Source organism: Pelobates fuscus, chromosome 13 (genome assembly GCF_036172605.1).
Source record: "Pelobates fuscus isolate aPelFus1 chromosome 13, aPelFus1.pri, whole genome shotgun sequence".
NCBI classification, from domain to species: domain Eukaryota; kingdom Metazoa; phylum Chordata; class Amphibia; order Anura; family Pelobatidae; genus Pelobates; species Pelobates fuscus.
The window spans coordinates 27,574,652-27,598,904 of record NC_086329.1 but is presented as its reverse complement, the minus strand read 5'-3'; the positions used below and the strand labels follow the sequence as shown (position 1 = coordinate 27,598,904).

Genomic DNA, 24,253 nt, shown 5'->3' with positions numbered 1-24,253 from the left:
TACCGGCGGGACTGAAAGGAAGTGTGCACATAATAGTGCACACTTCCTTTCAGTCCTGCCAGAAACCGGAACCTGAAATTTAAGTTCCAGTACCGCGGTACGCGCTGTGAAGCCGGCCCACGCGTCAAGACAGGTAAGTAAATATGGGATATCGGCGTATAACACGCACCCATGATTTCCCCCCTATTTTCAGGGAGAAAAAGTGCGTGTTATACGCCGATAAATACGGTAGCTAATGGATTTTCAATGTGATATTCAAGCTGGGCATGTGGGATGGATGGATAGCAGGGCCGGACTGGGAAAAAAATTAGGCCCGGGCATTTTTCAATCAGAGCAGCCCCCTAAGAAGGGGGCGGGGCCAGAGAGGGTGTGTTTTGTCATCACTAATAACAAGCATGCCCCCTCTCAAAGTGAGCATGTTGGTTCAATGCGCAGAGCCCCGCTGAAGAGCTCTAGCATTAGAAAAAGGCCCTGAATTTGTTCTGCACAGCGCAAGCAAATTTAATAACATGCTTGCACTGAGTTTGCTTTTAAATTGTCTCTGGTGTCTCCACAAGTGGGATACCAGAGGACAAAAGGGCCAGGAAAGTGTATGGGGCATGTGTTTGGAGCCTGCTTGTGGGATTGCGTGTATGTAGAGTGTGGTGTGGTATTGTGTAAATAGGTCAATTTCATTTGTGTTTGTGGTATAATATGTGTGGCTAGGGGCTGTACAGAGTGTGTGTATAGGGGGCATAGTGTTATAGGGGATGTAGCGAGTGTGTGCATACGGGCTGTAGTGTGTGTGTATAGTTGACGTAGTGTGTGTAGGGGTTGTAGAGAGGGTGTGTTTAGAGAATGTAGTATGTGTTTGCTGACAAGGAATGTAGTGTGTGTGTAGGTGGTGCAGTGTGTGTGTGTAGGAGATCTAGTGTGTAAAGGACCCAGATTGTGTGTGTGTGTGTAGAGGATTAAGAGTGCATATAGGGTAAGGGATCTAGCGTGTATCTGGAGGGTAATGAGTGTAGTGGTGCTGTAGTGTGTGTATATGTGTGAGGGGCGCAGTGTGTGTGTTTGTAAGAGGGGTGCTGTGTGTGAGGGTGTTTTTATCTGCCGTCACATTCTAGGTTTCTAATTTTCTTTGTCGGTTAACTCACTGAGGGTTATTTTATATATTATATTATATTATATTATATGTCTGGGTGTGCTGTGTGTGTCTGGGTGTGCTGTGTGTGTCTGGGTGCGCTGTGTGTGTCTGGGTGCGCTGTGTGAGTCTGAGGGTGCTGTGTGTGTCTGGGGGGTGCTGTGTGTGTCTGGGGGGTGCTGTGTGTGTCTGGGGGGTGCTGTGTGTGTCTGGGGGGTGCTGTGTGTGTCTGGGGGGTGCTGTGTGTGTCTGGGGGGTGCTGTGTGTGTCTGGGGGTGCTGTGTGTGTCTGGGGGGTGCTGTGTGTGTCTGGGGGGTGCTGTGTGTGTCTGGGGGTGCTGTGTGTGTCTGGGGGTGCTGTGTGTGTCTGGGGGGTGCTGTGTGTGTCTGGGGGTGCTGTGTGTGTCTGGGAGTGCTGTGTGTGTCTGGGGGTGCTGTGTGTGTCTGGGGGTGCTGGGGGTGTGAGTGTGAATGTATTTTAAATTTAAATATTTTTTTTTATTATAAAAAAAAGTTATATACCCCCCTCCCTTCTTACCTTTAGCCTGGGAGGGGGTGGAGCCGTTCTGCCTGGGAGGGGGAGCCATTTTGCCTGGGAGAGAGAGCCATGCTGCCTTCCCTGGTGGTCCAGTGGTGAAAGTGAACTCTAGCCCCTGCAGGCTAGAGTTCACTCTCGCGAGATCTCTCAGATCTCGCGAGAGGACCTGGCGGAGCTGCTGGCTAGAGCTATGCCGGTCCTCTTCTCCCTCCCACACTCCTCAGCCGGCGGCCGCTTAGAATTGTCTCTGGGCCGGTGAGGGAGATCTTTGATCTCCCCACCGGTCCATGGAGACACACAGCAAGGCCGGTGCTTGGATAGCGCTGGCCCTGCTGGGGCTGGCAGGGGAGATCCTGTGATCTCCCCTGCCGGCCTCGGCCCCACGGCCATCGCGGCCCACCGGGCATTTGCCCGGTATGCCCGATGGCCAGTCCGGGCCTGATGGATAGCTAAATATTCGGTCTCACCAGGGCCGGACTGGCCCACCGGGATACCGGAAAATTACCGGTGGGCCGGCACACTAGGGGGCCGGTGCGCGGCCGCCTAGTGTGCACCAGCCCGGGCCGCAATTACAGGGTGACCGGCAGGAGGGGATGCGCTCCCCTCCTGCCGGTCACAGAATGTAGCGTGGCCGAGCAGGCAGACCTCGGTAGGGGAGCTTCTGTTCCCCTACCCGGTCTGACAGGAACCTGCAAGCGAGAACGCTCCTCCCGCTCTGACCCCCCAACAACAGCACACCTCCACACATAAACAGCACCCCTCCACACACACAGCACCCCTCCACACACACACACACACAGCACCCCTCCACACACACACACACACAGCACCCCTCCAACCACACACACACAGCACCCCTCCAACCACACACACACACAGCACCCCTCCAACCACACACACACAAACACAAACACACACAGCACCCCTCCACACACACACACGCAGCACCCCTCCACACACACACACGCAGCACCCCTCCACACACACACACGCAGCACCCCTCCACACACACACACACACAGCACCCCTCCACACACACACACACACAGCACCCCTCCACACACACACACACACACAGCACCCCTCCACACACACACACAGCACCCCTCCACACACACACACAGCACCCCTCCACACACACACACAGCACCCCTCCACACACACACACGCACAGCACCCCTCCACACACACACACGCACAGCACCCCTCCACACACACGCACGCACAGCACCCCTCCACACACACGCACGCACAGCACCCCTCCACACACACGCACAGCACCCCTCCACACTCAAACGGATCTCTCCACACACAAACGGCACTCTCTCCACACACAAACGGCACTCTCTCCACACACACACACACACACTGTACCCCCCCACACACACACTAAACCGCTACACACAGTGCACCCCCTCTAAATACACACCGCACCCCCCTACACAGAACCCCTGCACACACTGCACTCCCCACACACTGAACCCCTACACACACTGCACCCTCACTGCAGTCTGTGTGTAATCACCAGTCTGTGTGCGTGTAATCACCAGTCTGTGTGCGTGTAATCACCAGTCTGTGTGCGTGTAATCACCAGTCTGTGTGCGTGTAATCACCAGTCTGTGTGCGTGTAATCACCAGTCTGTGTGCGTGTAATCACCAGTCTGTGTGCGTGTAATCACCAGTCTGTGTGTATATTCCGCAGTCTCTATATGTGTGTATTCAGCAGCCTGTGTATATATTCAGCAGTCTCTATATGTGTGTATTCAGCAGTCTGTGTGTGTTTTTTGCGGTTTGTGTGTATTCAGCAGTGTGTGTGTGTAAGTATTGTATTTGTTGGAGGTACCAATAAATATAAGCCTCATTTTATTGATAATTTATATTTTTATTCCTTTGAGTGGTTGCATAGTACGGGGCCCCAGTGCATTGGTTTGCCCAGTGGGCTATTATGCGGTTACGATGGCCCTGGTCTAGGGTATATGTGTGCTCTGATGATCATGCTCCTACAAAATGTAAATGAAAAGACACTCATTTGAGTACCAGGAAAGGGATGAGCTGTAACAGCCATCTCTGGCCAAGAAGAGGTTAAAGACTTATGTATTTTTATATTTTCAAAATCTGGTCACCCTAGACACATGGAAGGCTGGGAGGGGGCATTGGGACAGATGGAGGGATGGGAGAGCTATAGGGACACATGGAGGACTGGGAGAGAGGGCTAATAGGACACATGAAGGGAGGGGGCTAATGGGACACATGTGGGGGCTACTGAGACACATGGAGGGCTGGGAGGTAATGAGACACATGGAGGGGCTGGGGAGTAAAAAAGACACACGGAGGTGTGTGGGAAAGAGACAGACAGATTGGGAAAGGGGAACAGGAAACACACAGATGAGCTGAGGAAGACGAACAAGAGACACACAGAGGGAGTGGGGAAGGAGAGAATGAAACACACAGAGGAGCTGTGGGGAAAGATACAAATAGAGGTGCTGGGGCCTGGGAAAGAGACAAAGGGGCTGGGACTGAGAGACACGTGAAAATGTATTGGGGGAGAAAGACAAGCAAACTTCACTTGTGTCTCCTGCTCTCCCTGTAACTCAAAGTCGGCTGGTGAGAGAAAGACGTGATATTGAAGAGACGCTATAGTCACCAGAACTACTACAGTTTAATGTATTCATTATGGTGCCTATAGCCTGTCCCTGTAGGCGGAGCACTGTAAATGCTACCTTTTCATAGAAAAGGCAGTGTTTACATTGCTGCCTAGGCACATCTCTAGTCACAGTCACTCAGACAACCACTAGAGATGCTTTCTAGTCCAGTGCTGCACAGTGTGCAGCACCAATGTTGAGCATCTACACTCTCTGCATGGAGATCCTGAACGCTCCCCGTAGAGATGCAATGATGCAATGTATCTCTATGAGGAGATGCTGATTGGTGCGGTGAAGCACAGCGTTTTGCCACACATACGCAATAGCCTCCCAAAGCTTTCCTATGGGAGATCATCCAGTTGTCGGCCAAAGTGAAGAGCACATTCGTTACTTCAAATTAAGCAAGATAACATAATTTTGTTACTGCTGTGCAATAGCATACATTCACAATTTCAATCCAAATGACCAAACATGTCTTAATATATCAAGGTAGTTGGACTGAAACATGGATTATATGCAAATGCACATCTGCGACTGCTTACAATAAATCTGCTCTGCTTTATTTTGAAGCCCTATAAGTGCTTTCTTTCATGTTTGAGTGATACTTTTCAGTTTTTTTTACCCCGCTTCCATATCTGCGCACTATGCTGGCGCGATGCATTACGGGACTGGCATGGAATTTTTTTCCAGGGATGCTTTTCATGCCCAGTCCCGCCCTGGGTCCCACAGACTAGCCTTAAAGGTTTAGTTACAAAAAGAGTTATAAAAGTGAAGGATTTCTATTTAAACTTAATAGTACTCTTTGTTTGATTCCCCAGTATGCAACTTCAGCCTGGCTTAACCCCTTAACGACCGTTGACGGTTCAGGACCGTCAGCGGTAAAACGTGCGTTTGGACCGCTGACGGTCCTGAACCGTCATAACGGTTTTGGGCTACTTACCTGATCGCCGTTGGTCCCACGGCGGCGATCAGTGCTCCACCCGGTCCAGGGGGGTTGCCTGTCTGCCCAGGCAGTCCCCCTTCGGCAGATCAGGACCCCACGGCCATGTGATCACTCGATCACATGACCGCAATAGGTGTCCATGTGTCTGCCTGCAGGGGGACTGTCTGTGCTGACAGGCAGTCTCTCTGCAAGTGAAAAATCCAAAATAAAGTGTAAAAAAAAAATCTGTGTAAAAAAAAAAAAATAATATGTGTATATATATGCTATATATACATGTATTATATCTATATATACCTATATATAATATATGTATATATATCATATATATAATGTCACACTAAGTGTATTTTTATATTTATATATACGTATATAATTATAAAAATACACTTATATTTAAATTACACACGAATATATACAATATATATAATAACTATATATATGGTATATATATATTATTATAAAATACAAATAATATGTTAATAAAAATAAATAACAAAAAATAAAAATAATTTTTAATAATTAAAAAAAAATTATATATATATATTCAGTTTTATTCTAACAGTATTTTGATATTGATATATATATATTTATATCAAAATATACTTAGAATGTAATGATATATATATCTATGTATAAATAAATAAATAAAAATAATACGAAATATACATATGTCCACATACATAATTACATAAATAATTTCATAAATATACACGTAGACGTCAAATATATAAATATGTATATATATTAAAATTCTACGTGCATATTTATGTAATATTTTTACCTAATTAAGTAATTTTAATGATTGCAATTTGAGGGACCTGCCTGCCAACCCAGGCCAAAAGTCCAGATAATTTAATTTGCTAGCACTGTGTTTAACCCTGTAACTTTCTATGACACCCTAAATCCTGTACATGGGGGTACTGTTTTACTCGGGAGACTTCGCTGAACACAAATATTAGTGTTTCAAAACAGTAAAACATATCACAGCGATGATATTGTCAGTGAAAGTGAAGTTTTTTGCATTTTTCACACACAAACAGCTCTTTCACTGAGGATATTATTGCTGTGATATATTTTACTGTTCTGATACACTAATATTTGTGTTCAGCGAAGTCTCCTGAGTATAACAGTACCCCACATGTAGAGGTTTTATAGTGTTTGTGAAAGTTACAGGGTCAAATATAAGGCTTGATTTTACTTTTTTTTTTTTATTGAAATTTGTCAGATTGGTTAGGTTGCCTTTGAGAGCGTATGGTAGCCAAGGAATGAGAATTAGCCCCATGATGGCATACCATTTGCGAAAGAAGACAACCCAAGGTATTGCAAATGGGGTATGTTCAGCTTTTTTTAGTAGCCACTTAGTCACAAACACCGGCCAAAGTTAGCGTTTTTTGCATTTTTAACACACAATCAAATATAAATGCTAACTTTGGCCAGTGTTTGTGACTAGGTGGCTACTAAAAAAAACTGGACATACCCCATTTTGAATACCCTGGGTTGTCTACTTTAAAAAATATGTACATGTTAGGTGTGTTTCGGGGATTTATGACAGATAACGGTGTAACAATGTCACTATTGATACATTTAAAATATATATATATTGAAACAGCAATTTCCTACTTGTATTTATAGGCCTATAACTTGCAAAAAAAAGCAATAAAGCATGTAAACACTGGGTGTTTTTAAACTCGGGACAAAATTTTGAATCTATTTAGCAGTTTTTTTCATTAGCTTTTGTAGATAAGTAAAAGATTTTTCAAGTAAAAGTCCAAAAACATGTTTTTTTTTTTTTTTTCACCATATTTTATTATTTTTTTTAAATACAATATATGACATAATATATATACTGGTATGTAAAGAAAGCCCTTCTTGTCGTGAAAAAAACAGTATATAACTTGTATGGGAACCGTAAATGAGAGAGCGGAAAATTACAGCTAAACACAAACACCACAAAAGTGTTAAAACTGCTCTGGTCCTTAACGTACAAACATCGCAAAAACAGGCCGGTCCTGAAGGGGTTAAACAAATATCTAAAAAAAAATGTTAGGTTAATTTCGGATATTTGCAATCTGGAAGCTCATTTGATGCTTTAAAAAAAATTGCTCCAAAAGTAGTACCATTCTGTTTTTGTAAAACAGGTAAATCGGAAATACTGAACAGCTGAGAACTCATTGTGATTATGTAGAAAACAATCCTCAATATATATAATATATAGCATGATATAATGGATTTGTGCTTAGAGTAAATGTGTGCTCATGAAGAACGCATGGAAAAATGGATTTAAAAAAATATAAAAATATATATATAACCGAGTCACAACCACTTGCATCCCACAGCTCCACTAATAGTGTGACTCAAGCAGATAATGCTTTGTCCAGCCCTCTGTCTTGCAAAAATGTAGTTAGGTAGTAGAGACAATTGTCATAACTCTCTATTAGATCACTTAAGTATTAACTATATATTCAGAAACATCAGAGTCATACTCGGTCTCGATGCATCATGTAATCCAGGACTGGGTAACAGCAGTATAACAGCCCAGAGCAATCTCTCTCACACATGCCCCAGTAAACATTGCAAGTGCTATATCATAAAATGTATTTTTAAAAAAAATCAGTGTTCACGAACTAAACATGCAACGATTATGATACATTCGGTTTGCAGCACCTAAGTTCCTTGAGAATCACTTACCTTGTTGAATGTCCTTCATATCCAAGTGCAAACTTGATATTAATATGCCCACAGTCTGTGACCTTTTACCATCCAATAGTTTTATAATCTACAAGTAAAAACAGAGCAATCAGCACACAATTCTTTAACCTCACAACAGCAGAAGTAGTTGCAGAAATATATATTCAGAAAGAAAAAAAAAATCTATTTTTTTTAAATCTTTTTTTCAAAGTCAATGACTTATTGACAAACAGAATGTCTGTTAAAATATATTTTTATCAGCCTCGATTTACAAGGCACAGGCGCTAAAGTGTTTATGGTGCCGGGAGTGCCCTGGCACCCCCTCGCCCTCCTACTCCCCATACAGTAAGTACTCACACCATTTTAAAACAGTCTTTTGGTCTCTCCCAGGTGCTGCCCCTGCCTTCACTACAGCTGACAGAGTAACCGGCAGCACAGGCTTAAAATCACTGAAAATGATCAGTTGATGCTCTGAGCCAGTGAGCTAGCCCTGCACTGCAAAGCTTATCTCAGGAAAACCACCACAAGCTCCTAAACAGGAGCTTCAGGTTCTGTCATGCATAGTGAGGCAGGGAGCAGGTTACAGCAAACCTTAGGTAAGAGATCAAACAGTTCTAAAATGGTTTCACGGAGTATGAAGTAGAGAAAGGGACCTCAAGGAGTCCAGGGGGTGTGGAGAATGTGACTACAAAAGAATCAGAACAGGAGACAATGGCACAATTAGAGGGGACTTCATAGGTACAATGGGGGAAAGAGGTGGAGGGAGGAGAAAACACATTAAAATGAGAAAAGGGAAACTGGAAAACACATATAGGACAAAGGAAAGTTGGTAGTAAACAAGAAAACAATTTAAAATGTGATATTAAGAGTTATACCCAAGCGGATCAGCTTCGCTCTACTAGTTTACAGATCAGTATACTATATAGCTCCCTTCCACTGATACAAGCAGCACACTACTGCTACTATATTCTTCCCGCATCACATCCAAATTTATAACGTTACCACCACATTCACCTACCACAACCACTGGCTTCATCTCTAGCATCCTCCCTCTTTTTTAGGTCGTAGCCCCCAAGCTTCCAGACTCTCTCAAAAATATATTTCTGCATCCCTCTACCATATTAAATCATTAGTCCCAAGGTTTTCACCACCTTTAAGCTTACAATCCTTTTAGCATGACAGGGGGCTCATCGATAGTATTACAGCATGGAGCAAGAAGGAAAGGTAAAAAAAACAAAACAGGAAATAGAAGGAAGAGGGAGTTCTAAACAATGAGCAAGAGAGGAAAAACATTTTTGTTAAAGAGTATAGGAGACAAAATAAATAAAATAAATACTGTAAAGAAAAGTAAGGCTTTGAAGAATGATGAGAAAACTGATGTACGTACACATAAGTCTCTATCAGTCATTTATCGCATGTAAATAAAACAGTTACAAAAAAATTAAAACCCATCTATTTCCTTGGAAGACAAATGAGAAAATAAAATTGATGTGCATAAAAAGTAACCATAAGGCCACACAGTTGTCCGAAAAGAAAGCAGATGTTGCAGAGAAAAAAGGGACAAAAAGCAATCAAAGCCTAAAGCTAAAGGGTCAAAATAAAACTTTTTTTTACTTTTTGCATGTTTTACGATGCCATTTCTAAGGTCAGTTTTCGAAAAATACAATAGGTTCCTTTAATTCTACATTTTTTGTGAAATCACTCTAAAAATGTATTTGTGGACAGGAGTAATTTTAGTATACAGAGTCTTTTCTAGCTAGGAACAAATGAAACAAAACACAGAATCTGTCTTTTTTGCCCCCATCAATTATCTTTTTGCGGTCTGTATTTTGATCTATTAACATCTTCTCAGAAAAGAGTAAGTTAAAATTTTACTAAAAATAAAATATAGACTGCAGAAGTCAAGTACACTAAAGTTACCATAGTTAGGCTTTTACACATTCAAATGTATCTTTATATATATGTGCACTACATTTCACTGCGGCAAACTCAGCACGATGGTAAGTGTAGTAAAATTAAATAAATCTGGTGTTCCGAGGTTAGTCATCATTAGTCTGGCCATATTGATTGCAAAACAAGACTCATTCAAAACATATCTTGATCCTATCCCAATGCTGTTTAACACCCTGCACAATTGCTAATCATTAGACACCATATGCTTGTTTGAAACACACTGAGCTAATAGCATTTTGGGCAAACATGGCATTGAAGGGGTAAATGTGGTTAGAAACTTAGACACATTCAGAGAAAAAAATAATAAAAAAAAAAATCTCAATGATAAACACCCCACACCCAAAATCTCTTTATTCTAAATATTTGAGAAGTCAACGTAATGCTCTCGCCAAGCAGCTCAGGTCTCTAAACACAAATACACATGGTCACAATTACTCCAGAGACTGGGCCTGCTGAGAGAGAAAGGGAATCATTAACGCTATGCTGACCAGAATGATTCATCACACAATAACCCCTGCAGTGCCACGATGGAATAGCTCCCACACATAGAAAACAAATCCATACTACTATATAAACCAGTGGTTATTTAAAAACAAATTATTTAAAAATAACTTCAATAGACTCTTTGCAGTGTCAAAGAGTTCTCTTTACACAGGGGAAAGGCCATGGCGTGTCAATTAGCAGTCTACTGTGACTTGATAAGTAAAATCTACGTGTTCCACTAGGTTTGGGCCTCATCCCAGGGGTTAAAGTGCACTTTCACTTGTGGGGTCTTTGCAATGTTTTGCAAAGACCGCACAAGCTGACAAGTCCACTTACATGGTAGAGCCAGAGAGGAGAAAGGAGAGACTGTATACAGAATATAACCTCCCTCTCTTCTGCACCACCACCAACTTCAGCTTTTGGCTTTTTCATTTACCATGCCACTGTTGTACTTAAGTCAGTTGGGAATTCCATCAGTTATATGAGGGCCCATGGGACCAACAAAGTTTTCAATCTTTGGAGGGCATGTCTACCATTTACAGAGAGACATACAATTTAGTTTTAACATCAGAATTGCAGTTGGAGCTTAATGATTGACTGATGTTTACAGGGCACTATATCTGTGGCAGATTTGCCATTTATTAGAAAGTTATTGCTCGGTTTCAGAGTTCTGTAAGATAATTCTTTGCAGTGAAGAGCAGAAGTGAAGTGCTCTAACTGACATTTGCTTTTGTCAGATTACATCACATTAGATAACCTGTCATGGTTTTGATGCTTTCCCATCATTGAATATGATACTTGGTACACATACAAATATTGTGAAACGCGTCAGTAGTGGGCTATTTCCAGGTGATGGAATATGGCAGTTTAAATATTCATAGTTTGATTTATCATGGTTTGCACCACTTTAGATTGTCTGAGTAACTCACGTAAAAAGTATCACATGTACCATTCTTAAATAGGGATAGTTCCAACTGGTGTACAATATATCAGTTATCTGTAAACGATAGATCACATGGCATTTGTTGGTACTGCTAGATTTTAAATATATATTAGTTCCATACTAACATCATTCTGATCATTCTTAAATTAAGATATTGTGATAGATATAGCAGTAGCTTTGGTTAGAATGAGTGTTTAGCTGATATAATCTAAGTCATTAGCCATTGGGTAGAGTACCTTGGTATTTACACTCTTTAGAATTAAGCCCTCAAACCTATATAACATGCATTATGTAGGTTTGAGAACCTGCCTTGCCAGAAATCAATATTTCATAAACTGCGTATGGTTGGAGTGGCAGGGGATACGACTAAGGGTAGATTTAAAGGATCACTATAGTGTCAGGAAAACAAAATTGTTTTCCTGACACTAGATAACCCTTTGGTCCCCCCCCCCCCCCCCCACGCTCAGGGCCCCCCTCCCTTGGCTCTGAATGGGTTAAAACCCCTTCAGTTACTTACTTTAATCTCTGAAACTGCTATGTTTACATGTGAAGGGTTAAAACCTAGGGGACCTGGCACCCAGACAAACTCACTGAGCTGAAGCGGTCTGGGTGACTATAGTGATCCTTTAATATTGTTGGATAAGCTTTTCAAATTACTCAATATTTGAAAATTATTAAAATATCAAAATGTATTGGAATATTACAAATATCAACATATCACAAAATTTTTATATTTTTCATAATAAATAATTTTACGTTTATCTAAAAAGATTAAATCATTTGAAAAGCTGAACCAACAATATTAAATTGAGTCCTAATGAGGCCTAATGAGAGCAGTTAATAGAATTAATACTCGTAAAAGAGCATTATTCGACTATTGGAGATGATCTATTATATATAAAATGTTTAGGGACAAATTTTATTTTTACCAAAACTGATACATGGCTATATTAAATGAAAAAAAAAAAATAAGTATTGCTACCATCAACACAGTCAAAGAACCAAGGTAATTATAGCTCTGTTACAAAATTCCACATATTTGACTTTACATGAGACTTTGTAGCAGATCTATAACGGCCTTTGATGCTTTGATTGTGTTGATGGTAGTATTATCTCGTTTCTCTTGCTTCTGTAAGTAAGAGTTGCACTTCACTTACGTAGGATTTAGATAAATTATAGCCATTTTCCACTTTTGGTGGAATCGCTTTTATATACATTACCTTCTTGAAGTTAATTGCCCGTTACTTTTAGGGTAGTGACATTATTGTAATTTACACATCAAGTAGAGAAAAATATTTGACATGTTAATGAGGGCAAAAAAAAAAAACAGAAAAAAATAAAAGTGAAATATAATGGAGCATGGATTGCAAGGATTTAAAGACTGGACCAATATGCCAGCCACAGCATTCCGCAACCACAAGGACTTGCCTATGCTAAGGCATTGCATAGTACATCAAATAGAGAGAGGAGTGCCTACAGCTCCAAGTCATGCAGCTACTTGTTAGGTGACCCAGCACGTTCATCCCTGGCTGGAAACCAAAAAAGGAGGGGTGCACATCAGATTCCACTCTCTCTGCTTCAAACACACAGCAGAGGTGTGCTGTGTGGGAGAGAGGACAGGGGAATGAGAATATGTGACATGTCCCACTCCACTATCACAGCCCTGTACCAGAACATGATCTAGCAGAAGTAATGAGGTGACTGGTTGGAGAATGGGGAGAGGGGATAGGTGAGCAGCAGGCAAGCATAACCCTTTGGGGGAGTGGATTTGCTAATGTGATACAGAGTGGTAATGCAATTACAGCAGGGCAGACAGACAGTTTTGTGGGGTTGGGAGAATGTGTCAGTAGAAGATGTAGACATGTAGAATTAAACCATACCTTACAAGCTAGGAACAGAAATCGATTGTTACGTATGACTTGTTTTTAGATGTAGCCAGGCCTAACTACCAATATTTCATAAAAATAGCAAAGTCAATGAACAAGCCATGGTCAAGGATAACAGAAGCATACAGAATCGATAAGATAGCTGAGGTCAGGGATACAGAAAGCAGAACAGTCGAGACAAGCCAAGATCAATAAACCGGGAATTAAATATACAAACAAATGTACTCTCAGATCACTACAATGGCAATCATGACAATCTTAAAGGTCAGGTAGCAAGTGGAAGCTTATATAGCCTGAAGTGTATTGTGATTGGTCTGCACAATGTCTGCAGTGCCAAAAGACATGTGAACGATGTTGCAGAAATTCTGAAGAAGTATCAGCATCATAAATGACGTGGGATTGACCTGCGTCATAAATAGGTGCTTGGTTCAAGTGAGCAGCGTCTAATTTGACACATGAATGGCGCAAGGTAGACACAAGTGGATGTCTCACATCTTGGATATCGCCAGACTCTTGTGAGTATAAGGGACCAGCATCAATATAAATGCAAGAAGGTTGTGTTGCTCTGACAGGAAACTTGACAGAATGTGGCTGACTGGGACTATGGTGAAGGAGTTGATGAGTGAATAATAGAACTTTGCCTAATGCCTCACAAAGAATAGAACCATATCTGACCAAAAAGCTCTTTATCCATAGTCCTGAACAGTCAGTGGCAGCAAAGGGATTCCGAAGGTTACTCAAAGTCCAACGTCAATGCCATCAGCAGATTAAACAAAAAGAGACAACTTCATGGTAAGGAATCTGGAGGAATCATGTCAGAGTAGGATAGCAGTCAAGTAGTAAAGCTAAATTTAAAAGTAATGCATGCTGAACTTCAGGGATTGGTATAAGTAGATGAGACGGACCTTCCGTCAATCGATGCTCCTAGTGCTCACCATCAGCACCACACCAGACATCAAAAGCACTGCAGACCCCACGAACCGCCGCAGCTTGGTTGGGGTCTCGCCGTATCCTACCCAGCCTGGACCTACGACAAGGCTCCAGTGAGTGAACCTCTCTTCCTTCAGAGAGCATAGCAGGAACAGCTCTTACAAGAGCTAGTGATTATCCAAGGGAGCATGATGATCATAGCAATCCCTTGTAGTGATATAGCAGTTCCCTACAACACAAGACGAGGCTGCAAATTTAATGGCACAGGTTGGATTTGTATACATTTCCTCAGGCCAGGGGAACACCCCCTGGACCTGATGGAACACCTAATTACAAGATGTACAAACCAATAAAAACAATGTACAATGTCTGACACTCCCACATCCAGCACACCATTCCTCCCCTCTGCTTGGGAGATAATTGAGCAAGATACTGTAATTAACTCAATTATCTCCAAGCAGAAAAAAAAAACATTTTTCGCAAAGTACAGAAAACACCTCAAACCACCACATATCCCCATACATGTTTATATCCCCTGATAGGCCTGATTTGGGTGAACAACATATACAAAAATCACCTAGATCAGACGAGGGGGTTTAGAAAATTCCTGGAAGTCCCTTTTGACCGACCGCACGCATGGCTTCATGCCCAAAACAGTTCCAGAGAATTAGGTTGTGCGGACGGTCTAGTTTAAACGGTCGAAATACCGTTCGAATTACCGAATGGAATGGTGAATGACCATAGTCCATGTGTGTCTCTTGTTCGTGGGCTTCGATTCACCGAACGACGTTCCACTTACCATTTAAATTGTGGAAGTTCTCTGGAAGGTAACTTTTCAGCCGTGTTCGTGCCGTCCCGTGTCCGATTTGAGTTCCATAAATTCAACGACAAAACACCGCTGAACACTTTCGACTAAATAAGATGGCCACCGCCACGTGTTCGAATGTTGAATGGCGCCACTTTGACTACTTCGACTGTAGTCGAAGTACCACTTCGAAAGTTCGAATCTGTTCCAGTATAAGTCCCAGAGGCAGAAACAGTGTAATATCCCATTACAGTGCCAATTGAGCAGTAAACAATGTCTATTGAATGGCTAACCAAATAAGAAGCGGCACAAAAACAAAACAACGCACCCTAAATGTAGTTTTTTTTATCAAGATCAATAGTGCTGCATCCTAATTTCATGCAAAGGTACAACACAAGATGTGCCCAGCAGTAGATGTGAAATGCTAAGAAATAAACAAAACGAAAGACCTAAAGGAGCATGGTGTCCAACTGATTTCCTAATTCTAAATTCTGTTACTTAAATAAAAAAATAAAAATATAATCAGATTCTAGGTTCTGTGAGTCAATATTCACATGATCCCACTCACTATATGAAGGTTCTGTACATGGAATTCAGTATTTGCAAGATTATCACTACCAAAGTTGTGGGGACACATCTCTTTACTGACAAGTACCCTTATCCCTTTTTTGCAGAGAACACATGTAAGCAATTAGTGAGATCCAAGGGAGAGAAGACGCCAGAGAGGCCGTTATGTTAACCCCGTCTTGAGCTTTGATATGTTAATCATGGTGCTGACAGATGCAGAGTGACGGATCACAACTCATACTATCTTAAAACATCCTTGTGTTTAATTTGGTTCACACAGACCACTGCTCCCCCTTCCCTCACTCTTTTACTCACCCAGACAGTATGATGCGGGTAAGATGTGCTCCCTTCACACACACACACATTATATATATATATATATATATATATATATATATATATATATATATATATATATATATATATATATATATATATATATACACACACACACACACACACATAAAAAAATGGAAATTATATCCTTTTTTTCCCCATTTAGAGTAGGATTTGAGGAGCCAATAACTTTTATTAATGAACCAATTTCAATGATATTACATACAATGCTTAACAGAGATTTGTCTGACTAGGTACGGAAGATGATATCTTTTAAATGCTCCATTTGCCACCTCGCAAAGTCAGGTGCTTTCAATTCCATTCTTCATAACATTTTTTAATGTTTAAGGCTCTAGCGCTGTCCGATAACTTCCTGCCAGGTCACCCCTTGGTAGGGTGGAGTCGGCGCTGATGAATTATCTTTTGATTTACTGTGCCCCAGAAAAGACAGTTTTCCTTATTGGTGGAGCCATTTAAATGAAAATGAGCTTCATCAGACATGGTGAGTTGATTAATGAATTGATTGTTTTCTCTGTCTAATTTGTTGTTCCTTTGTAAAATTACCTATAACGAATAACCCAACACTGTGTTGCAAAATTGAATTGCTAACAAACAAGTTATTTACTGTCTGAATATATGTGTAATATATTATATATAACAGGACTTCCCTCCTTTCTCCAGCAGCTGCATCTTGGTCTGCGTGTCATGTCACTCATTGTCGGGTTACCACGCACACTTTCGGCCATTGTCCGGCTGCCGTTTGGTCAAGTTTCTATTGCATTCGATCATTGATAGGAAAATGTGGCTTCGGTTGGCTACAGCAGGAAACTGTGCTCTTCATTCCCTTGTTCAGTCGAGCACATTGCACTTTGACAATATTCGGAATACATGTTGTTCAAAACTTACCACTTCGAAACATAAATACATAAGTAAAAGATTACTTAAGTAGCGAGACGAATACCACCCTTGGTTATAATGTTATAGCTGTATTACATATGTCACTAATCCCCCACATGTTAATACTGACTGCAAATCATGTTAGGTTTTGTGAACGTCATTTTATGTTACTTAATGTATGGAATTTTCAATTCATACAGAAAAAACAAAAACAAGTATTGTGCTTAAATCATACTTAAGCGCAACACTTGTTTTTTGGTTTTTCTGTATATTATTTATTACTTTAGGGGATTGCTGCTTAAGTTTATCACGGTACAAATATTTTTTTTTTGCTTCTTGCATCTTAAAGAGCTACCCACATTTTGGGTTGTGATTTAAATTTATGTCCAGTTTTTTTTATTTTATTGGGGGGAGGGAGAGTGTAAAGTCTAGGGTTTGTATAAGTTACCATACATTTCCACATATTTTCCAGGTTCTCCCTATTCTGACATCAGTGATTTTTCTTTATTTAAACCCTCTTCTGTTATTTACCAGGTAGGTATTTCATGCTTCTCTATGCCAGTTTAGGTACTCTAATTATACTCACATCGTTTAACTTCCTTAACCCCTTAAGGACCAAACTTCTGGAATAAAAGGGAATCATGACATGTCACACATGTCATGTGTCCTTAAGGGGTTAAACTCACTGTGCTCACTGTTTTAGTGGTTCATTTCCAAGCCTGGTATATTAAGGTATGTAGATATTCATGTCTTCTAACAATATTTTACCTGTTACATACGCATCTCTACTTGGGTTTGCCTACATATCACCCCTTTTTATTAGACCTGGGTCTTAATTTGGTTCACCAGATTATTTTCACTCAAGTGTGTCACAACAGCTATGTCTCTACTCCAATTCATTCTAACATTTCAACTTTTTACGTCTCTGGGTCAGGGTTTGTTTTCATGCGTGTAGATTAAGATTAGGAACCCCGTAGAGTAGTTTTTCTATGCTTTCGGAAAGTCGTAATGCGAGGTATTACCCCCACCATGTCCAACTCATAGCTTGTGCCTTGCAAAGTTACATAGGTCGGTCCTCACCTGTCACTCCATTCTATCTTATGCTGGTACATATGATCAAGTGGCCAACACCCCACCACATTGTTTTGAGGCTTTCTGGTAGAGTTGGGAAAAGATCTTCCTAACACCCTAGCTAGAGCCGGTACCCATTTGAGGAAACAAGAGTCAGCAAGTTCCATTAGATCATGGACTATTCTAAAGATCACTGCGAACCGAAGAAGAAGAAGAAATATCCATTTCTTGGCTATGGCCAGGGAAGCAGAGTGGCTTAGGCTCATGAAGTCCCATAGAGAGAATGCTGATAATGCCGGTGAAGGATCCAGAATAGCAAAATAATATGCTATGATGACTTCAGTCCTTTCATCCACTGGTTAGATTAATAAAAGACTTGAGGTACTGGAACTAGCCAATTTGGCCATGACTTCAGCAATACCTGCTACCCCTGGTCTGATCAGCCTTTCTGGTCAGGATCAGCGTAACCTATTAATTCCTTTTAATCCCATAGCACACAAATGATCAACCCTGCTCATCTTGTTTCACCTCATTACTTATTGCTTCCCAGGACATTGTAGAGAATAAGACCTACTCTTATGGAGATTTGTCCGTGATTGTGAAAGGAAGGGACCCTAGGCTTATTAAGAAAATCCCCATACCAGAATTTCTTTTGGCTCTTGGCATTTATAGGGTCGTTGTTTGTTCTAGTTTTCCACATTGTAGGAAAGAGTTCGACCTTTACTTACACAAGTTGGTGGACCTAGGGTACAAATATAGAAGCTCTGCGTTCTAGGATTATCATCATTATTTTTCAGCTAAAGTGCCGGCAGTTTTCTCTCAATTTAACAAACAAATCTGACTGGAGCCAGTTGGACTGGAGCCACAGCTTTTATGCAGACATTTTGCAGGTCGTAGGTCCCCAGCTTGTGCAATCTGCACCTCTACTTCACATACTTCCAACCTATACCCTTCTGAAGTCAAGCTGCCTACCACTAGTAGCCACAGCCCAAGCCTTGGACCATTTGCGGCCCAGTCAGACAGTGAGTTGATTTTTATGACAATCAGGAAATGTTTCATCATTAACATGGGACGTTTATCTTCCTTGACTATCATAAGGGTTATTATGAGGTTGACCTAGTTAGCCGCTACCTACCAATTTTTCCATGTATGTGTACATGTCTTTAAGTTGACTCCATGTTTTATTTTAATTTTTAGGACTTTCTCAAGGCACATCTAACTGCCTCAAGGCAATCAACAGCAATACCAAATGTCCAGGATCATGGAATAAATAGCTTCATGTTACACAGTAGAAAATAAGCACAACTAGCACGCTCTGAAAGCATGAGACTTGCACTTGGCTTGAAAAAGGCTTGTGTGACCCGAAATGCTGCCATTTCACTCCATAAAAGTCTGCATGTTGGATATCCTGTATGTGCCTGGACATCTGTTTTCTACATTTGGTATATAACAAGGGATTGGTAGTCTCCCTGGTTTCTGTGGCAGCATAGCGTGGGTCCTTATAAAAAAGGAATGGGCAGCCATCTTTGGAAAACACTGCTTAATCAATCAAAGACAACACAGGATAATTGCCAAACCTGATGTAATACGCAAGTAGAGGATCTCTCTGTTCAAAATGTGCATGTTCTTGGTAGATATGTAGAGCTCCTGACCAAAGAGGACTTAAGATGACAATCCCCACAGAGTAAAGGTGTGCCGGGAGAAGCACTAAAAAGAGTTATTTATTTACGTTCATGCATTGTAATAACTGACACAGAGGCACTAATAATAATAATAATAATAATAACAATAAATAAAAATTTAGCTCCTTTCCACCGAGAACAAACAATGAGGATAGTTTTCCTTTGTTAACAGGTGTGTTGTGCTTGGCTGATATTTTAAACAATCGCATTTCAGTTTATAATAAAGAATCCAAAGCAAATAACCAGCACACCTCCACCTTTAGCAAAAAAAAAAGTAAAAAAAAAAATAAGGCCCTAACAGAGTTCGAGATCAATGAATTGTGAGGTGGTGTTTACAAATGATTGTAACAATTTTTAATTATATCACCCTATACTAGTTTACATGTTATGTGGTTTTCTTCAAACATTCTACCATACAATGGCCGGGAGCATGACTGTAAACACTGAAAAAGAGTTGAAGATAGAAGGTCCGGCCCAGCATTTACTTTTAATATCATAGCAGTAATTGGGTTAATACAAGGTTTTAAGAGGTGTAGACGGGTGGACTTTCTGTCCCAAAAGCGACACCTGAAGCTGGTTCTCAGCACTCAGGGTCAGAACCCTGCATGATTTTTCAGAGACATCAATATCCCAGCCTGGTCTGAGCTCTGTCCGTGTCTCTCTGGAATCACTAACATCTTCAGTCAGCGCCAGCGGATCAATTGCGAGAAAACTGACTCCAGAGCTGGACAGAGTTGTTGTACCCTAGTACCTACAAGCCAAGGATGAGGAGTTAACATCTTCACTGCTGAAAAGGAATTGCTATGCCACAAACTTTTTTTAAAGCACAAGACAGGCTGTGCATTGCAGAGAAGGTCATTTATGGGTACATTGCATTACTTTGTTCTCACAGAGAAATACAGTTCTGCTCAATTCCAATCAAGAGGTGCTTAACCCCTTAAGGACACATGACATGTGTGACATGTCATGATTCCCTTTTATTCCATAAGTTTGGTCCTTAAGGGGTTAAACAGTGACGGACACCATCTATACAATTGTTAAACTGCACTTTCTCCACAGCATTATGACCCTATGCTGCACAGCATGAATTTACTATGTATTTATACACAAAAATAAAAGCACAATATGTTAACATGAGGCAATATGAATGTCATCAACTCAACTTCCTAAAATTTCCTGTGGGTTTTGATAGGTGCACTGGAATGCTTATGGTGTTAGCTATCCCACATTAAGTAGTCGAACCAATTCAAATTGTTTCACACTTACCTTGTGTCAGGATCGGGACAGGGATCCAACACGCAGAGTACAAAGAGTGGAAAGGTACGTATACCGGGCCTTAGAATGGCCGGACTAACGTACCGAGAGTAAAGAATAGTCAGAGACAAGCCGAGGTCGAGGGAACGAGAAGACAGATAAGCGAGAGACAAGCCGGGTCAAGGGATAACAGAGAGACAGGGTAGTACAACGAGCCGAGTCAAAACCAAAAGAGCAAACTAGAATACCAGAGCACTGAGTGACTAGACAAGCTAGAACCACGACAGGGCAATGAGCTGAAGTAAGGAGTAAGGTTAAATACCCTGGCTCTGGATGGAAATCACGCCTCTGACAAGTACCGATTGGATATCGGACACTTGAGTGACAGATTGCTCGTGATAGCGTCATGACGTCACGTATTGAGCGTCCTGCTAGAAAAGGACGTGGATTCCTCGCGGCCGGTGTTTAAGTGACTGGATGAACCGCGAGGAACGGAGGAAACAGCTCGCCTGGACGGATACACCACCAAGTCTCTACCTCCCTTAGAGGTAGAGGCCTCAGGTACCCTGACAGTACCCCCCCTCTCAGATACGCCCACCGGGCGGAATGAACCGGGGCGAGATGGGAAGCGGAGGTGAAATGCTCTGCGAAGGCGAGAAGCATGGACGTCCTCCTGAGGTACCCAACTCCTCTCCTCAGGACCATATCCCCTCCAGTTGACCAGATATTGCAGTTTTCCCCTTGAAATTCTGGAGTCAATGATGGAGCTGACCTCGTACTCCTCCCGACCCTCCACCTGAACAGGACGAGGTGAGGAGACCTTAGAGGAGAATTTGTTGCAAATGAGGGGTTTCAACAAGGAGACATGAAAAGAGTTAGGAATGCGTAAGGCAGGTGGCAGAGCAAGGCGATACGCAACCGGATTGATACGAGTGAGAACCCTGTAAGGGCCTATGTAGCGAGGAGCAAATTTCATGGATGGAACTTTTAGGCGAATATTCTTAGTACTCAACCATACCCTATCCCCAGGAACAAAAACAGGAGCCGCTCTTCTATGTTTGTCAGCGTGTTTCTTGAACAGCGAGGAACTATGTAATAGAATTTGCCGAGTCTGATCCCATAATTTCTTCAGGTTGGCGACATGATCATCAACCGACGGTATCCCCTGAGAAGAGGAAACCGAAGGAAAAATTGAAGGATGAAAGCCATAGTTCATGAAGAAAGGGCTAGAGCGAGTTGAATCGCAAACAAGGTTATTGTGTGCGAACTCCGCCCAAGGAATCAGACCGACCCAATCGTCCTGGTGTTCGGAAACAAAGCAACGCAGATACTGTTCGATCTTTTGATTAGTACGTTCAGCAGCTCCGTTAGACTGAGGGTGATAGGCAGAGGAGAAGTTCAATTTGATGCCCATTTGAGAACAAAAGGATCTCCAGAAACGTGAGACAAATTGAGAACCTCTATCAGAAACAATCTCTGACGGAATCCCATGTAGGCGAAAAACTTCTCTCGCAAAAATCTCCGCCAATTCAGGAGAAGTCGGAAGTTTAGGTAATGGCACGAAATGGGCCATCTTAGTAAATCTATCCACCACCGTGAGAATAACAGTCTGTCTTTTGGAAGCAGGCAAATCAACGATAAAGTCTATGGACAAACAGGACCAAGGTTTCTCAGGAATGTCCAAGGGGTGTAACAGGCCACATGGGGATGCATGAGGTAGTTTAGTCTTGGCACAAGTCTCACAAGCTGCGACGAACTCCTCAATATCTTTTCGAAGTGAAGACCACCAGAAATCCTTGGATATCAGAGAGTATGTCTTGCGAATACCAGGATGACCAGCTATTTTACTTTCATGAAAACATTGTAAGAGCTCCAGATGAAGTTCAGGAGGAACAAAGTTTCTTCCCTCAGGAGTGTTTCCGGGAGCTAGATGTTGTGACTTCAAGATCTGGTCAAGTAGCGGAGAATGAATTTTGAGACTGGTATTAGCAATAATATTGCATTTGGGTACAATGGAAGACAAAAGTGGTTCAACTGAAGCAGAGGGTTCATATTGGCGAGATAGCGCATCGGCTTTAGAATTCTTTGACCCAGGTCTGTAAGTCAGAACGTAATTGAAATGGGTAAGAAACAACGACCAACGAGCCTGCCTGGAGGACAGACGCTTGGCCTCTCCGATATAGGACAAGTTTTTGTGGTCTGTCAGAATGGTAACAGGATGTAATGTACCTTCCAATAAATGTCTCCATTCTTTCAAAGCCTTGATAACTGCTAGTAATTCTCTGTCACCAATGTCATACCTGCTTTCAGTACCGGTCAATTTTTTAGAGAAAAATCCACATGGATGTAATGGTTTATCAACACCCAACCTTTGAGATAGAACAGCACCTAAACCAGTCTCTGATGCGTCTACCTCGAGCAAAAAAGGCAGAGAAGTGTCAGGGTGAACTAAAATTGGAGCGGAAGCGAAAAGCTCCTTGAGAGTCTTGAACGCAAGGAGAGCTTCAGTAGTCCAATTCTTAGTATCAGCCCCCTGTTTGGTCATGTTAGTGATAGGTGCAATAATGGAAGAATAGCCCTTAATAAAGCGCCTATAATAATTGGAAAAACCAATAAATCTCTGTATGGCTTTAAGACCTGTGGGTAAAGGCCACTCTAGAATGGATTGGAGTTTATCCGGATCCATCTTAAATCCCTCCCCAGAGATCACATAGCCGAGAAAGGTTACCTGAGTTTGATCAAAGCTACATTTCTCCAACTTGCAGTACAAGCCATGCTGGAGAAGCTTGTGCAAAACCCTCCTGACTTGCTTGTGATGAATCTCAATCTCACTAGAATGAATGAGTATATCATCCAGGTATACAATGACGCACTCTTGCTGAAATTCCCTAAGAACCTCGTTTATCAGATCTTGGAATACCGCTGGCGCATTGCATAACCCAAAAGGCATGACAGTATATTCATAGTGGCCATATCGAGTATTGAATGCCGTCATCCACTCATGTCCCTGCTGGATTCTCACCAAGTTATATGCCCCTCTGAGGTCTAACTTGGTGAAAATTGTAGAGCCCTTCAAACGATCGAAGAGTTCGGTGATCAAGGGAATCGGGTAGGCATTTTTAATGGTTATCTTATTCAAGCCTCGATAATCAATACAAGGTCTCAAAGAACCATCTTTCTTTTTAACAAAAAAAAATCCAGCCCCGGCAGGGGAGGAGGACCTCCTGATGAATCCCTTGTCTAAATTCTCGTGAATATATTCCTCTAGGACTGAGTTCTCCTTTATAGATAATGGGTATACATGACCTCTGGGAGGCATGGTACCAGGGAGTAGGTTAATTTTGCAATCAAAGGACCTGTGTGGAGGTAAGGTATCGGCTTTCTTTTTGTCAAATACTGCCTTTAAATCTAGATACTGAGGCGGAATTTGTGTCTCTGTAGGATTGTCAGAGGTATTCGATGTATTAGTTAATCCAAGAGGTAAGACCTTCCGCAAGCATTTTTCTTGACAAT

The 24,253-nt window shown here is 41.7% G+C and overlaps 1 protein-coding gene across 1 annotated transcript in view; it reads right to left on the bottom strand.

The window, feature by feature from the left end:
• FMN1 (formin 1) overlaps positions 1–24,253 on the bottom strand; it is a 130,990-nt gene that overhangs the window by 54,920 nt on the left and 51,817 nt on the right. The window contains exon 6 of the mRNA XM_063439910.1: positions 7,934–8,021. Within this exon, the coding sequence (XP_063295980.1) occupies positions 7,934–8,021 (88 nt within the window). The remainder of the gene's footprint in view (positions 1–7,933; positions 8,022–24,253) is intronic.